The 16617-nt window shown below is 49.4% G+C and overlaps 1 protein-coding gene across 2 annotated transcripts in view; it reads left to right on the top strand.

The window, feature by feature from the left end:
- EZR (ezrin) overlaps positions 1-16617 on the top strand; it is a 51204-nt gene that overhangs the window by 23984 nt on the left and 10603 nt on the right. The window contains exons 3-7 of one of the 2 annotated variants that reach the window (XM_058735801.1): positions 1927-2010; positions 6677-6772; positions 7700-7974; positions 8566-8649; positions 9618-9764. In XM_058735801.1, the coding sequence (XP_058591784.1) occupies positions 1927-2010; positions 6677-6772; positions 7700-7974; positions 8566-8649; positions 9618-9764 (686 nt within the window). Of the gene's footprint in view, positions 1-1926; positions 2011-6676; positions 6773-7699; positions 7975-8565; positions 8650-9617; positions 9765-16617 lie in introns of those variants that run through there. The other variant, XM_058735802.1, reaches the window with a different exon arrangement.

The following is a 16617-nucleotide window of genomic DNA, read 5'->3' as shown; positions in this document are numbered from 1 at the left end:
AATCAAATGTAGATCTGATTTAAACCTTAAAATCATTTTTTTTAAATATTCCTGGTAATCAGTTTGCAATCAGTGAATCAGAAAAGCATATAGAAGACCCCGTATTTGTGGGCCTCCGCCTTAGTTTTGGGTGTGATGTATCCTTGTGGGCTTATGAGTGTGTAATTGGAGCGGCATTCGTCTACTGGAATGTTTGACTTGGGGCTGCTTTTTCATCTCTAATATGTGCATTTGGAACCATAATTGAGAAAGGTACTTTTATCTTCTGCTTCATAATGGCCGTTTTGTGATTATTAAAAAAATAAATTATTGCCAGCAGGAAAAGAAACTTAGGTTTTTATGTTTTAATATAGTTGAAGAATTTACAGTATGTTTCCTTTTGCTTCTCAGTAAACTCGAGTTTTTTAACTTGTACACTTGAGATTGAAAGGGAGACTTTTCTTGAAATCCTGGAAAATTTGTGCCTCCCTTCTCTTTACTATCAACCAGAGAACCTTTAAGACACAGTGGATTGTATCAAAGTATCTCTCCACTATCAGTCTTCAGGGTTAGGGGAAGAAAAACATCCCTAAAGACTGGTTTTGTTCCTAAAGAGACAACCAGAGTGGTGCCTGCTAAGCATGTGTAGTGTGCCAGCTCTCCTTAGACCTTTGTCAGCAAAGCGTTAGTCCTGTTGCTGTATCCCCGTGATATTTACATCTGAGGAAGGAGGGGTTTAGGGTACACGTCCATCCAGCTACTTACGTATGTCACTCGAAAAATGGTGAAAAGCAAGCGTTTCCTAACATTGAGCATTCTGGGGTGCCTGGATGAGGCACTGGTTGAGCGTCTGACTCCATTTCGGCTCAGGTTGCGATCACTGGGTCGTGGGATTGAGCCCCACGTCGGGTTCTGTGCTGAGTGTGGAGCCTGCTTGGGGTTCTGTCTCTCCCCTTCTGCCCCTCTGTCTCTCCTGCTCACATGCGCTTGCGCTCTCTCTTTGTAAAAACATAAATAAATAAAAAATAAAAAAGATAAGCTTTACTCTTGCTGTGTGGTGGTGTTTTTCTTTAGGACAGTCACATAAAGTAGTATGTTGTCTGTTTCATACGCTAGTAAATTTGGGTTTTCTCGAGTGATGTATTTGAAAACTACTTTGAAATGAGTTTTTTAAACAAAACACTCCATGGCAATGTTAGAGACCTCGTTAGGGCCCCTCATCGCCCCACCTCAGTTCCTTGTGCTCCGACCATCTTGTGATCTGTTCGTCCCCATGTCGTACTTCTGTCCTCTGCTGGATGGCTCTCACAGGTTTGTATTGATGGGATGTGTGCCATTGTGCTTGTCATAGCTTTCATTTCTGAAGCGGTTTTCCACGTTTCTACCATCTTAATTAGCATTTCAGTTACTGCACAGTATCCTCTTTTGATGTGTCGTTAGTCATCTGACCGTTTCTCTTTTCACTATTCAGTTTCTGGTGTTTCTAAACCTTGTGGTATATTGCTTGCTCCTTCTCTGTTCCTTTCCCTTACCGTCTTGGTCTGACTTCTCCAGGAGGCTGGCCAGCCCACTGGTGCCTTCCTCGGCTGTTGTGAGGGTCAGTGCGAGCTGGTGCACGGAGAAATGTTAAATGTTTATCAAGGTATTTTTGTAGAGAACCAGCTTAGACCTAAGTGCGAATGTGCTTTAGTAAAGCAAAGGAGACCTGTGTTTGGGTCCAAACTGTGTGCACACACTGAGACTCAGCAGCTGTCCACTGTGAGTGGACACTCGCAGCGTGTGAGTGTGTGCGCATGCGTGTGTCATGACAGCACGAGAATGGATGTCAGTGAGGAATTTACTCTTGCCGTGTTGCTAAGTAGCTTTGAGATTATGCCGACGGCTCAGAAGATCATTACAAGAAAGGAGCACCCAGTTAAGTGTAATTCATTTCGTTCTGTTTTCTAGATCAACGTCCGAGTTACCACCATGGATGCGGAGCTGGAGTTTGCCATCCAGCCAAATACAACAGGAAAACAGCTTTTTGATCAGGTTGGTCTTTGAGCTTAGGAGGGAGAATCCCCATTTAGAAAGTTATTTTTTGCAGATCTGAATAATTTTGCTGAGCATATTGGTTTGCGGCTTACTTCTTTTTGTAGAGGGGAACATTTCTCCTTCTTCCAGGGGGTTCACACTGTTGTAAACACCCTGCACGAGTAGCCCCTGTTCACAGCCCTGTGACAGGAAATTTGGGGATGCTCTGAAGTCTTCATCAGCACAGCCCGTGAGCTAGGCAAGGCAGAGCACGTCCACATCCCTGCATATTTATTTCTTCTTGAGACCTGAAGGTGGATGCAGAACGCTGATCATAGTGAGCCTCCCAGAAAGCGGTGGTAATTCTGCCATGGAACAGTTCCAGGTTTTGGAACAAGATCTGCTTCTCTGGGCTAAGTAAAGTCTGCTCTGGGGCCAGGGCTCCAGGAGGGCAACAGGTGCAGACATGAGTTTACAGGTCCCTTGGGCTATAGCCTGCCTGGCTAAGAGGCCCCGCTGATGGGACAAGTGATGTTCTGAACCCTAGCACTAAGCCCAGAAATTGGAGTGGATGGTGATCAGGAGATGAGGGAGGGTGGGTGACTTCTAGCAAATTTAGAAGGTGTAGGGGACTCCCTCCTGCGTCTGGTCATATCTCCTTCTTGTCCCCAAAAGTGAGCACCCGGTAGGTTCATCCCCACTATGTGCTGGGCCAGCACTGGTGTGTGTGCCGGGCTTCGTGGGGTGGGCAGGGACACCTCCGTTCTGCCTGTGCTGCTCTTGTGAGGTCATTGCCTGGCTCTGCCCATACCCAGTAAGGACAGAGGCATTTACTCTTCGCGGTCAGGCTGGACTTGGGGCAAAAACCTAAAGGTTTCTTCTGAAAGAGAATCCTGAAGTAAATTAAGTGGAGCCAGCCGAGCCCTGTGTGGGTTGGGTCAGTGGTTCGAACGTGGGTCATACCAGAGTCCTTGTCTGTAAATGAGTGGTGGGGCTGTCCTCAAGTGACTGTTCTAAAGCGGAGACGGAAACTGGGGGTTAGTTACAGAATTTCAACGCCTCGGCTGTTTACCTGCCCGGCCCCCATCTGCCTTGTTTGTTCGCGTGTCACTTCTCCGACATCACGTGAGGAGTCCGCGGTGACACCACTGCCAGTGTCCGAGACATCCGTGTCTGCCCGTGGGACCCTTTGGAAGCGGAGGGAGCGGAGCGAGCAGCGAGGCCTGCCCTGCTCCCTGAAATACTCCGCTTGGGTGGTCCGGTTCCACGGACGTTTTTAACCGCACGCTCGTGTGCTAGGCGTGAATGGAGCTGCGTACCGCTCGGGGTTCCCCCCGCTTCCTGGTCCAGGGTGCCACGTTGACAGAACTCGGCATGTTCCTACATGTTGAGCGATTGTACTCGTTTGGTGTTTGCGTTGGTTTGGTTTTTTTCCCTGCGTTGGTTTAAAAACAGGTATTTTTATTAGATTATCTGCTTAACAGAGGCATGGAGCTGTGGATTAATAGGTATACAAAAAATGAACCCTGAACTCAGTCGGTAGGTGTGGGTTATTTTAAAAACGTATTTAATAAATCCAGTCAGCATGCCAAGTCTGGATAAATTCAGTATCTAAATTGTTCCAGAGCTCTTTAGCCCCATTGGCCACATTCAAGCGCGATGATACTGTTCCCCACCCCTGAAAGTCAAGTCCCCAGATCTGTGTGCTAAACAGAAAACAAGGCCACATCCCACTTGAACCTCTGTTCCCAAATCATGTTTCCTGCCTGAATCTCAGCCAACCTCCAAGACAGGTAGTGAGATTCTACCACCAGTCAGTTATCAGAAAGGGAAGTAGCGGGAGACAGAAAGATCCCGAACTCCGCCTTCAACGGCAGGACCTGGATCACAAAGAACTCTGATGACAGAGTTCATATTTAATTTCTTTTCAGTTTGGTGTGTCCCTAAAGAAAAATGCGATATAATCTGAGGGTGCTGAGGTTGGAGCTGACCTGGAAAGCGACTAACTCTATGTGTACATGGACACATGGAAGGACATGGAAGTTAGAGAAGAGAGTTGCCTGAGGTCATAGTGCTCACCAGGGCCCGGGCAGGTTCTGGCTGTGTGGCATCATAAGCCTGCTTACACTTGTCTTTTTGAAGATCCGTTTGTTTATCCTTCTGTGTCTTTCCAAGGCAGCACATGACACTGCGAAGGTCCCGCCTTCCCGTGAGTAGGTCATCAGGGGTGCCCTGGGTGCTTTCCGGGGCTCCTTCCCGCACCCCAGCCAGGCTGCGCGTGTTTTCTTCTCGATGCCTTTGGAGTCTGTGTCCTTTTCTCAGTTGCTCCACCTGATTCTAGGTTTGGGCCAAACTACCAGGCACTAGAATATGGTCCTTAAGTAGGAGGGGTTGAAAGACACTTGAGAGGTAAGCTCGTCCGAAGCCTTTTCTCCCACCGCATGAGCAACATGAGTCTCTTCTGTGGGGCCCATCCCCATCCCCATCCCCATCCCCAGCGCTCTTGCTGGGTCTGCCTGGATTCTAGTCCAGGGGCCTGACTTGACGGGGGGCCTCCCAGGCCAGCACCGCACAGCCAGGCGAGATCCTGCGGTTCCGGAGGCAGTGAGAGAGCTGTGACTCTGTGTGCCCTTTGTTTCCATCATCACAACGTGTGTTCAGTTGTCACTTGAGGTGGAGTCAAGTAGACTTGTCCCTGCATTTTCCATTCCAAACTGCCATGTAAAACACTGCTGAAGCAGAAATGAAGGAATATTCTCCACACCTGTTCAAATTCCGCTTCTGTGTTGCGTATCTGCTTTAGTAAGCCCAGGATATTCGAGGGGAAGGGTGAAGTGTGTTTTTTCAGGAATATTGGATTTCCCTTGTAAGGAGGACTTACGGGTTGGTTTTTGGAATGGACTGAAGGAAAGCAGGTTAATTCAAGTGTGCCATTTTGGGGAAACCTTAGAAATAGAAGTAAGGCTCTAAAATATACTCTGCGGGCAGTTACCCTGGAGTGAGAAGATTCGTGCCACAGAGACGTGTGGCAGATCGGGGTACCCAGGGTCAGGCGTTTCATTGTGCAAGGGTTCTGTCCACAGTGTGGTTCTGGAGTCTGTGATCTGCTTTGCCAAGGGGGCTGGCTGCCTCATAGCAGAGGGGAAGAGAAGTCTGAGCTGTGGCTGCGGCTGTCAGCAGGGGTCTGACCCGGTGGGAAGGGAGGTGGAGCAGACAGAATCCTCTCACACTGGTTGGCACCCAGGCTAAGGCTCCAGTTTGGTGCATGGAGTGGAAAGACCTGCTTCTGTATGTGGACATTTCATAGGTCGCTCTGAGACCACCCGAAGAGGAAGGCAAGGCAGGTTTTATATCCAGATGCTGAGACGGAGGTTTATAGAGAGTGTGAAATTAGCAGGATTGGGTATGGAAAACCTGGTCTTCAGATCAGTGTTCCCTGCACTTAGCTACCCTGACAGGACTTAGGCAGGGTTCCCAAGAGACTTGGGAGTCAGCACAGAACCATCCAAGTTCTTCCACATCGTGCCATAATGGGGCCCCGCCCCCCTCCCCCCATGGGAGAGTGGAACGAGTGGGATGGGAACAGGTCCCTCCTGGGGGTGTGATGACCAGGCTCCTGGAGCCCCAGCAAGTATCTGGTCCCCCAGCAGAGGAGAAGACACGCTCCCAAGCAGGAGTCTATTTGGAATTTCCAATTTTATTTTAAGCAAATCCTCCAGATACCTGATTTGTCATTTCTCATGTGTTTGGGTCTCTTTCCCTTTATGACATTTGAAGAATGGTAACCTTTTTATATAGAGGCTGAGCATTGTATGTCATGGGACTCAGCATTTAAACTGCAGCAAAGCCCTGGGACTCCGTTGTGATGATGTGTAACAGGTGTCCCCAGGAAGTTGCTTTTCTGTTCCTAAGACAAAAGAATAACCAGGATGGGATTCTGTCTGTAGTGGACCACAGGAGACTTTTTCTAGTGCTGTGGAGAATTTTAAAATGTGAAATCCTTATGATGACCTAGGGTTGAATTACACCTTCCTATATCAGAATTCCAAATTTCTGGAGGTTGAAGGAATGCTAGTCATCCCTTGGTGTATGAAGCATAACTCCCCCGTCCCCCCTTTCCCTGGAAGTTTGCCCCCATCTTTCTCCTGCCTCTCTGGGGACTGCTGTTGCCCTGTTTCCAGTTAAGCAGAGGCCTAGGCCACTGAGAAGCAGAGACAGGCAGCCAGGGAAGACCCAAGTATTCCTTTGCTTCACATTAGTGACTTTCAACCCCTTTTTCATGGGAGCACACCTGACAGGGGCATTCACACTGGGCCACACGCTCTCCCTGGTGTTCCCTGGTGGGGTCCGGCTGTGTGTGCTCGCTCCACCCCAGCTGGTTGTCTTTACTTGGGAAAGCGTGGGTGGGGTAAGAGGAGGGGGGGGGGGCAAGAATTTACAAGGTCTTACAATTTTCTGAGATTTAAAGTTAACCCTGAATCTGCTCAAACGTATGCTAAAAATAAGCCATTCATGGCTTTGGAGGAGCAGCCTCTGTTGGTAACAGGTTCCCTGGGATGGTGCAGGAGAGGTGTGTGCAGTGGGACCGGGCACCCGGCACCTGGCTCTCCTGGCGACCCTGCTGTGCCATGTGCCTCCTGCCCTTCCAGACGTCAGCCTCTGCCCCTCTGTCTCATTCGCGCAGGTGGTCAAGACCATCGGCCTTAGGGAAGTGTGGTACTTTGGCCTCCAGTATGTGGATAATAAAGGATTTCCTACCTGGTTGAAACTAGATAAAAAGGTAAGTCAGAGTTAACTATTCACAGGATATTTGGGTGTTGGTCTGCTCTGCTAACTTTGAAACTGGAACACCTTCTTCTGTCTTTTGTTTTTTGTTCTTTTTATTTGTGTAAAAGTTTCTATAGACAAAAAGGTTACAGGTTTCCAGTAAATGGGGATATGGGTTGGAAATTAGATCCTGGGATTTCTCCTTACTGCTCACTCATTGGAGCATATGATAGTTAATTGCTTAGCTTTTAGTTGACCTTAGTTTTTTTTCCCCAATGAGATTGTTAATCTTCTAGACCATGAATCATTCACTGTTTTGTAAGAACCTGTTGTTGCTTTGTTTGAACCTGTGATAGATTATCTTTCAACTCGAAAGACTGGATAATTCCATTAACAACTGTAAAGAAAAGCAGGAAGCTTAAATGTGTTTTCTCCACACAGTTTGAAAATGTCCCTTTTCCCAAACCTGTGTCTTCCTCCCATATTACTATGGCAAGCCTGAGGGCAATTAGAGATGGCAATGGGCAGGGGGGTACATGAACAGTTATTAAACATAAGTTCGTGGTCCATGGCTCGACTGGCCGCACGGGCAGATGCCAGGTTCACAGGTCACTAGGCAGGCCCTTTCTGAATTTGAGTTCTCTGGAATTGGTAACATTGTTCCCAGAAGTTGGGGCTGGTTCTAGTGGCTTGGTGAGTCCCTAACTGCCTGCTGCTAGACTTCCAGCTAAGTATGGGAGGGTGATAGGACTTCAACTGGCCCTTTCTCGTCTTACGTGCTAAAAAGGTGACTTTCGGAGTGAACGCTATCTCCTGAAAACTGGCCTGCATGATCCTTTTGACCCGGTGGTTATGACCTGTGTTTAGGGAGCTGGGGTGGGGGGGGGGGGCGGTCTCATCCTCTACACCTGGCAGAGGGCATTTGGCTTTTGTCGTCCAGGTGTCTGCACAGGAGGTCAGAAAGGAGAATCCTCTCCAATTCAAGTTCCGGGCAAAGTTCTACCCCGAAGATGTGTCTGAGGAGCTCATCCAGGACATCACACAGAAGCTTTTCTTCCTCCAAGTGAAGGAGGGAATTCTCAGCGATGAGATTTACTGCCCTCCTGAGACCGCAGTGCTCCTGGGCTCCTATGCTGTGCAAGCCAAGTTCGGAGACTATAACAAAGAAACGCACAAGTCTGGGTACCTCAGCTCTGAGCGGCTGATCCCCCAAAGGTGAGCACAGGGTGGCCAGGCCCGGACGAGAGTGGCGGGTTGCGCCCTTGAAGGGCATAGGTAGTGTGTGTGAGCAGAAGCAGTCGGCAAGCACAAGGGTAAATGCTTCTTGAGGCTGGGGCTCTAGCACCCGCTAATCTGCGTGCTGGCCCGCGTGTGCTCTGGCCGGTGTAGGCACTGACCCGCCATGGCCTCCCCTCAGGCACTGATCCACCTGTACAGGGTCTGTGATAAAGAAACGTAGCAGGATGGGGACCATTCCTAGCTCTCCCTAGCGTATAATGATTTGGCCCCATTAAATCTGTTTGTATTCACTGATGGTCACATAAATTACCCCTTTTGGAAGAAGAGGCCCCTGAAAATATAAAATACCTTTTTAAAATTCTCCAGCGAGACTGGGTATGTCTCATTCCAGGTTCTAAGTCTTTCAGGTCGTTAATGGTCAGAAATGCTACACATCAGGAAGTAGAAACACTCCGTGTGGTCTTATTTGAAAGAAAACTCTAGGTTTGCAGGTGAGCGGTGGCCTGCTGCTTGCCTTCTGTGGCCCTTTGTGGTGACAGTTCTGTGCCCTCTTCCTTTGCAACCCAGAGTCATGGACCAGCACAAGCTCACCAGGGACCAGTGGGAGGACCGGATCCAGGTGTGGCACGCGGAGCACCGCGGGATGCTCAAGTGAGTGCTGGGCGGCCCCTCCCTCCCGCCCGGCTCCTTTGCATGGAGTTCAGTTGGGGTCCCCAGGGTGGTGCTTCAGGAACCCCACGGGGCTGCAGCCTGGGTGCCACAGAGCAGTGAAAGGTAACGGTTGCACAGGAGGTTTTCCCTAAATAAAGCCGGGTGTTCCTGACTGGGGTAAGAAGCAATTTAGTTCAAGCTTAAGGCCCTAAAGTCTTCTCCCTTGTTTGTTTTAGAGGAGAGACCGTCTCGTGTCTGAAACACTGTTCTAGTCAAGGGGGAAAGAGCATTATTTTTCTTTCCTGTCATAGAGGTGCTGGCTTGTTCATTGTCTGTAAGGTGTTTCCTTTCAAAAGTGTATAAATGGGAAAAAATTGATCCCAAGTGAGAACCCCTTGCTATTCAGGGAGCATGGCTATTAGGTGTAAGAAGCGGCCACATTCTGTTGCCCTGGATTCTTCATCTTGGGCGTCACGAGCCATTCTCTGTGTCCCGTTCCCCCCCCCCCCCCCCCCCCCCCCCCCCCCCCCGCCTCAGGAGCTCATTTACAGTTTGGGCCTCACAGCTGTTGTGTCCTTCGAGTATCCTCTGTCCCAGGCATCTCTTGTTGGAGGGAAGGGACTCAAAGCCTAAGTGGCAAGTGCTGGTGAAATAGACAGTGGGAGTCCCTGCAGCAGTGTGTGGGCAAGAGAAAGATCGTGCCTACCAATACGATTTAAAAGGAAGATCTTTGTGTCCAGAGAAAGTAGCATGAGTCCGTTCAGTCCTTTCGGGATGTCTGAAGCGCATCGGTGGTCAGCATCCGGGACCGCTTGGGGTGCAGGCCTGGACAGTCAGCAGAGGGGCAGCCGCTAAGCCACGGCTGTGAGCCCACCCTGCGCGGCCTGCCTGAGGCTGAAGACCCTGGTAGCGGATTCATGGCCCGGGATGCGGCTCTGATGACCACGCTTGTTTGTTCCGCCCGCTAGAGACAGTGCCATGCTGGAGTATCTGAAGATTGCCCAGGACCTGGAAATGTACGGGATCAATTACTTTGAGATCAAAAACAAGAAGGGAACAGACCTTTGGCTTGGAGTTGATGCCCTCGGACTGAATATTTATGAGAAAGATGATAAGTGAGTTGAACTTTGTAATTATCTTCAGTGGGTGGGGTATTGGGACTGGAAACGGTGGAGAAAATGGCACCTGTGTGTGTAGTGTGTTTTGACACATTTGTCTAGCGCATGACTCTCTGAGGGCTTTTCAGCTGTGATGTGCCCACGTTGTGTCCGAGGTCAGCTCGAGGTGTATGCCGTTCCTCTTCCGTCACTGTAGCCTGTTCACTAGCCCTGGTGTGTGCTGACCCGTGACCCCACATGCCGGAGCTGCAGGAAGGCCTCCTCTGCCCATCTGCTGAGGCCCGGCCACCAGCTGCCCATAGGCACCAGCACAGCCACAGATACCACCCAGGCAGCCCTGGCTGTGCTGGTGGCTTAAGGCTTGCGCTAATCCAACCAGGGATGGTTACAGTGCTATCAGAGACCTTAAGGTTCTGTAAACAGTGGCTTATGTACAGACAGTTTAGCTAAATCCTCTGAGCCTGTGAGAGGTATCTAATTGCCCCGTGCTAGCTGTGTGCATTGAGTAAGGTCTGCAAGAGCCAGAGCCAGTGTGGAGCCAGCTGGGCCCTGCGGCTTCCTTTGCCCTTCCCTGTGGTTACAGACACTGCACATGGGTGTCTGCTTTCTGCCAGGGAGCTAGATACACAGAGAAAAAGATCTGAGTCAGCGGGGGCAAGGTCTCCATGGTGTCTGTGGAGAACACATCTCCTCCCGTCGCAGCTCTTCTCCATGTCCGGGCTCTTGGGAACCTCCCCCCCCCCCCCCAAACCCCTCTCTCTGGCCTCCATGAAGGGCATGCTGCTGCCCACGACTGGTGATGTCACGTGAAGAATCTGTCTTCTTGCCAGAACCCAGGGTACGGATACCTTTGACTTGGGTCAGGCAGAGGCCCATGGCAGGCCTTCCCAGACCCTCCCCTGAGTGCCAGAATTGGAGGAGGACAGTCACTCTTACTGGAAGTTATGGTTCCAGTCAGGGAGGACTCTGGTTACGGTGTAGGACCTGATACGCTTATCAGAGAATGGCAGGAACTCCCCCAAGAATCTAGAAGTGAGTTATTGAGGACTCCTGGTGTGCTGCTTCCCCAAGTGTGCTGGCAGCAGTGTTGTAGGGAAACGTCAACGGTCCGGGAGACTCCAGAAACCAGCGCCCGGTCCTTCCGGAGGCGCCTCAGTTGGAGGACGGTGGCTGGTAGCGGGCGGTGCACACACAGTGAGGACGCGGTGCCCTCGTGGGAACGTGTGTGGGAAACTGCCTGTGTCCCTGCACTCATTTCTTGAATGAGCAGATTTTGTAACATAGCTGTGGCCGGGGCTGTCCGGACAGGTTTTTCCAGCTGCAGGAAACAGCCACGGGCGGAACTTGCTGATGTCAGCTGGTAACTACCTCCAGCCCACGTTAAATGTTAATTTTTCCCAAGTGAAAATTAGAGTTGCATGGCTCATTCAGTCGATCCCTGCTCTCCTCCCTCTGCCCCCACCCCCAGTTTACCAGTGAAACTGACAGTCCTCTCAAAGGGGTCTTCTCCCCAACAAAGACTGGGGCGTAGGGCGATCTCACTTCTGCCTCGGAGGGCACCCCTCTTTTCAGTTAGGAAGAAACACTTAGCCAGACATTCGGTCACCAGCGGGCCCAGGTGGTTCTCCTCTCCAGCAAGGATGGACAGCTTGCTTACCAGCGCCAGCAGGACCCTGCCTCGAGCCTGAGCTGCGCCGGGACAAGTCCTGGCTGTGGTGGGTGTTGGGTTACCCCCCTCGGTGCAGGGCCAGCAGTGAGAACTGATGTTCGTGGAGCACTGTTCATGTGAGAAATTGGATCTTTTGAGTATGTAAGTTGGGCGATGAGAGACTTAGTGCACCTGCAGATAAACAAATATACCTTTATTATCCCTTTTTAGAACTAAATATATCCTGGTTGGGAAATGTCTCTTGAGGTCCCTTTTCAGTGTGTACGTAACCACGGAGTGGGAACGCGTGGGACGGAAAGCATCTTAGTCTTTTTCATTCTGTAAACCGTAGATGAAGAGGGAACAGAGGAAGTTCCCATTAGTGTGTTATGTGATCCTACCTGGCATCGTCAGACCCAAAACAGAACCGTGAGAGGAGTGCGCCCTTGCCCCCGCGTTTTTCAGTCCTGCGAGAGCACCTCTGTGCTCCCAGGGCTCACCCTCCCCCACCCTCCTCTCCTTGCAGCCTTCCTGGTCCTCCCAGGGGCAGGAGTCTGCGCCGTGTGACTCTCTGGGCCCTTGAAGGGAGCGAACGCTGCAGAGGGCTGTAGACAAGCTGGGGCCAAACAAGGACCAGTGTCTTTCTCCCTTAAATCTCTCTCTCAGAGTGGTAAATCACACACACTAATCTATACTTGTTTTGTTAGCTTTATCATGTATATAGTAAGCCAGTGGTTATTGTTAGGTTCTATAGCATACTGGTTATATACAGCATACGTACACTACAGCATATAGTATATGCGGTACAGGATCGTAAAACTGTAATACAGTATATATAGTATTTTATGTATCATGTAGATACTTAAGAAATTATTTCCAGTTTCTAAAATTACGCTCATAGACACAATATGTTAATTTTGCCTCCACCCCCACCCCCCCTTTTTGTGTGTATGTTACATCTTTGTGCCTTAGTGCTAACAGGTTACCTATATAAGAGAGGAGAGCAAAAGGCAGTTCTTTGGATTTGTGGGAGTTTTCTTTTACCAGATATGCAATTGTCAGATACTTCTCTCCTTTCTGGTCTTTGGAGCCCTAACTTGAACGTGGAACAGAATTTCCGGAAAAACCTCCTAGTCTCTTACAGAGACCGTTGAAGGGAATACAGCTAATCCACTGAGAGTACAGAGTTTAAAAGTTCCCCTCAGACTGGCGGAGAGGAGGGTTTGGCCTCTGCGTGTCTGGATGTGCATGAGGGCCGAGGGAGAAGCGGTAGGACCTGGTTAGGAGTGGCTGGCAGGAGGTGGGCACAAGGGACGCGTGGGGACAGTTCCTTGACACGCCTGCCCTGCCAGGAGGTGGCGGCACGCCTGGATCGGCCCCTGCTGGTTCAGATCAGGATGTTTGCTTCTGTTGTAGGAGTGCCCGCAGAGCCGTCTGTGGAGCCCACAGTGACCTCCAGCCCCTTCCAACACCCCAGACCTTTTCTGAATGTTTTCAGTGAAAAATTTCAAGCAAACCACAACATGGAGAGGATTTTATTGTAATGTCCCGTGTCTGCAGAGATTCTGTCCTTAGCGCTTCACTACTCAGCCTCACGTCACTGCAACCTCGGGCCCCTTTCTTCCAGATACATTTCAGAGTAAATTGCAGGCATCTGTGTGCCTTCCCCAAAATGCATGTTGTTTACTAGAGCTCTTGCTTGTCTTCTGATGTAATATCCAAGTACATTGAAATGCCCACTTCTTAAGTGTTCATTTGTTGAGTTTATTTTTTTAAGTTTGTTTATTTTGAGAGAGAGAGAGCAAGCAAGCAAGAACGGAGGAGGGGTGAGAGAGAGGGAGAGAATTCCAGGCAGGCTCTGCACTGTCATTGCAGAGCGCAGCGTAGGGCCCGAAGTCACAAAACGATGAGATTGGACGCTTAATGTACTGAGCCACCCAGGCAGCCCCATTTGCTGAGTTTGAACAGACATGTCCCTGAAAAATTCAGACTCTTGTCAAGATACAGAAGAATAGTATCATCACCCCCCACCTCCACCTGCATACTTTGAATTTAAATTTTTTAGCCATTTATTTTTTTTCATTTGACATCATTTCAGACTTTAAAATTGTTCCAAAAGTAGCAGGTATGAAGAATTCCCATATGCCCTCACCCAGCTGCTCCATGTGCTAACATCTTACATAACCACAGTCCAGGTCAGTGTTGACACGATGCTTTTCACAATATACAGACCCTATTTCCATTTTGCCCAGTTGTCACTAACGTCCTTTTTCTGCCCCAGGATCCTGCCCAGACTCACACCTGCACTTAGTTGCCTCCTCTCCAGACTTGACCTTGACACTTTGGAAGACTACTGGCCATTAACTCTTTAGAAAGTCCCTCAGCTTGGATCTGTGTCGTGTTTTCTCAGTTAGATTTGAGTTTTGCCTTCCCGGGGCGCCTCACGAGGCAGTGCGTGGTGTGGGAATATTTTACCACTGCTGGTGGTGTTAACTTTGGTGTCTGGTCAGGGTGCTGTCTGCCAGGCTTCTTTGTGAAGTTACTGTCCTTCCCTTTGTGGTCAGTAAGTACATTTCAGGCAGACACTTGGGAACTATGTAAATACCCTGTTTCTCATTATACTTTAATCTTTTCTAGCATCCATTCGCAAGTCTTAAACAATTATTACTGTGGTTTTGAGGAAACAGTGATTCCCCCCCACAAAAAAAAAAAAAAAAAAAACCAGAACATTTCTTTTACATGTATGGTTTCTGAACAGAGTCCGTTTTCTACTCATGGATATTTTATTCTACAGGCTATAATCTATTACTATTATTATTTTGTTCAAATTAAGATTTGCCTTTAGGATCCCTTTCAGGTTGGCTCCTGTGCCCTTTTGATATGACCCCATTTTTAATTTTTTTTTTTTTTTGTTTATTCATCTTGAGAGAGAAATTTGTGAGGGAGGAGCAGAGAGAGGGAGGGAGAGAGCAAATCCCAAGCAGGCTCCACTCTGTCAGCACAGGGCCCGATGTGGGGCCTGAACCCACACAACTGCAAGATCATGACCTGAGCCAAAACCAAGAGTCCCAAGAGTCAGTCGCTCAACCAGCTGAGCCACCCAGGCACCCCAGACAGACCCCATTATTTTTTTGAGCACTTCTTTACTTCCTGGCTCCTCAAGATGTTCCAGGATCATCTTGTACTTTTCCTCCTCCAGCCCTGGAATCAGCTGTTTCTCTAAAGAGCTCTGGTCCCTGTTTGGAGAATCCCATTTTTTAAAAAAATATATAGTCCTATCTCTGATCCTACAGTTAGGTTTCTGAACGGCTGTAAACTGTTATATGAGGTTCCAGAGTCTTAAAAAGACCGACTTTACAGACACCTCAGAAAGCAAGCAGAGGGCTGGAGGGCATGGTGACCGGACGCCTGCCCAATCCTTAAAATTAAAAGAAAGATGCCTGTCTAACCTGAAGGTCCAGGTTTTCTAGGATTAGAACTGTTTTGAGAACCCCATATAAAGCTAGGAGCCTCAGGGCTGTCTGGACGGCTCAGTCAGTTAGGTCGACTCTTGATTTCGGCTCAGGTCATAATCTCACAGTTTGAGGGTTTGAGCCCCGCATCAGGCTCCACACTGATAGCCCGGAGCCTGCTTGGGATTCTGTCTCTGTACCTCCCCCACTCACACATGTATGCACACTCTTTCTCAAAATAAACTTAAAAAGAAGAGGCAGAATCTTAAAGAAAAAAAAAAAGAAAAAAAAGAAAAAAAGCCTGAGCACCTGAGATCCTTGCCTCCTTGGCATTCTGAGTGTTGGAAATCTGGCTGCAGTGGTGACTGCACAGGTGAGAAATGAGAGCCCTCGTGCTGTGGAGCGGGTGCTACGAAGCAGCAGATGTCTACCTGTTGTCCCTCTTACAGCCATGTAAGGACCTGGGTTAAAGCCAGCAGTGGGACTAGGTGGTATCCTGAGTTCCTTTCCAGTGCTCAGAGGCCTGCAAACAACGTCACCTCTTTGCTCAGTAGCAGAGTGAACGTCTTGCGTGTCTGACTGTGTGAGGCATGTTGGCCAGATACGTTTTAGCAGGCATTGGTGACCCTGGAGGACAGAGCTGTAAAAAGGCGAATGCCAAAAAGGACTGGCCAGTGCCCTGACCTCATTCCTCCAGGTGTGTGGAACTTCTGTGTCCCAGAAGAGCCATCTGTGAGGCTTGGGTGTCCTCTCTTGGCCATCAGAAGCCACCCTGCCACCTTGACCTGGCTTGTCATAGCAAACCTACATTGCCCATCAGTTTTTATTTAAACGTGTCAGTAGGCAATTGGTTTCTCTCCATCTCTGCTTATTTTCTAAATTGAAAGTTTTTATGAACTGGGGGAAAGGTTGGGTTTTGATGGTAGGATCTTTGGATGGTGGTTTGAGGGTCTGTCACTCTAGATGGTGTCCATGGTAATATGTTGAAAGCATAGGGCGAAAGAGATGAAGAACGGGCGGGTCGTGTGGTAAGAGCCATGTGGTTGGTCTTAACCCTCTGGAGAACTTCTCCTGGGAATGCTAAAGAGCCAGAGTTTGAGCCAGTGGTGGGCTAGTAGCGACCAAGCAGGGAAGTGCTGGGGCTTTCCTCAGGGGGTTGTGGGCCTCATGCTGTCGTAGTAGAAGTTGGAGGAGGACACGGGAGGGTGTCTGGCCAGCCGGGTGAACATGCCATGCACCCCTAAGATGAGACCCAGAAGAGCAGAGTCCATACCAAGTCCTCATCAGGGACCTCAATCAACTGTAAATACATGCACACCCAGCCCTGGAGCACCTAATACAATGAGCAAGTCCTGACACATGAAGGGGAAATAGACAACAATAGGTAAGAGTAGGGACTTCAGTACCCCCCTTGCAGCCACGGACAGATGATCCCCACAGAAAATGAGCAAGGCACTCTTGGAGTGGAAGCACACCAGGCACTTTTCTGTTTCCATCAGCAAGCAGCTGCTCTGAGTACAGCATGCCTAGAAAACCTAAGACATGAACTTTGACATCAGAAAGCTTACCTGCCTGGTCTTCAAAGAGCTCAGTAAAAACGGAGGAATTGGGAAAACACGAAGAGAATAGTTGATGTAGCACAAGAGACTACAGGGCAAGAAGAGGCAAGGCTGGTGAAGGAGGCTGAGCTGGCCTGAGGGTGTATGTTTGTGGTGTAGAGCGGGGAGCTCTACTGGCCAGGTGTGCCGTG

The sequence above is a fragment of the Neofelis nebulosa genome, chromosome 6 (assembly GCF_028018385.1).
Source record: "Neofelis nebulosa isolate mNeoNeb1 chromosome 6, mNeoNeb1.pri, whole genome shotgun sequence".
NCBI classification, from domain to species: Eukaryota; Metazoa; Chordata; class Mammalia; order Carnivora; family Felidae; genus Neofelis; species Neofelis nebulosa.
Note: the sequence above shows the minus strand (reverse complement) of the source record. Positions and strands in the feature narration are given on the sequence as shown.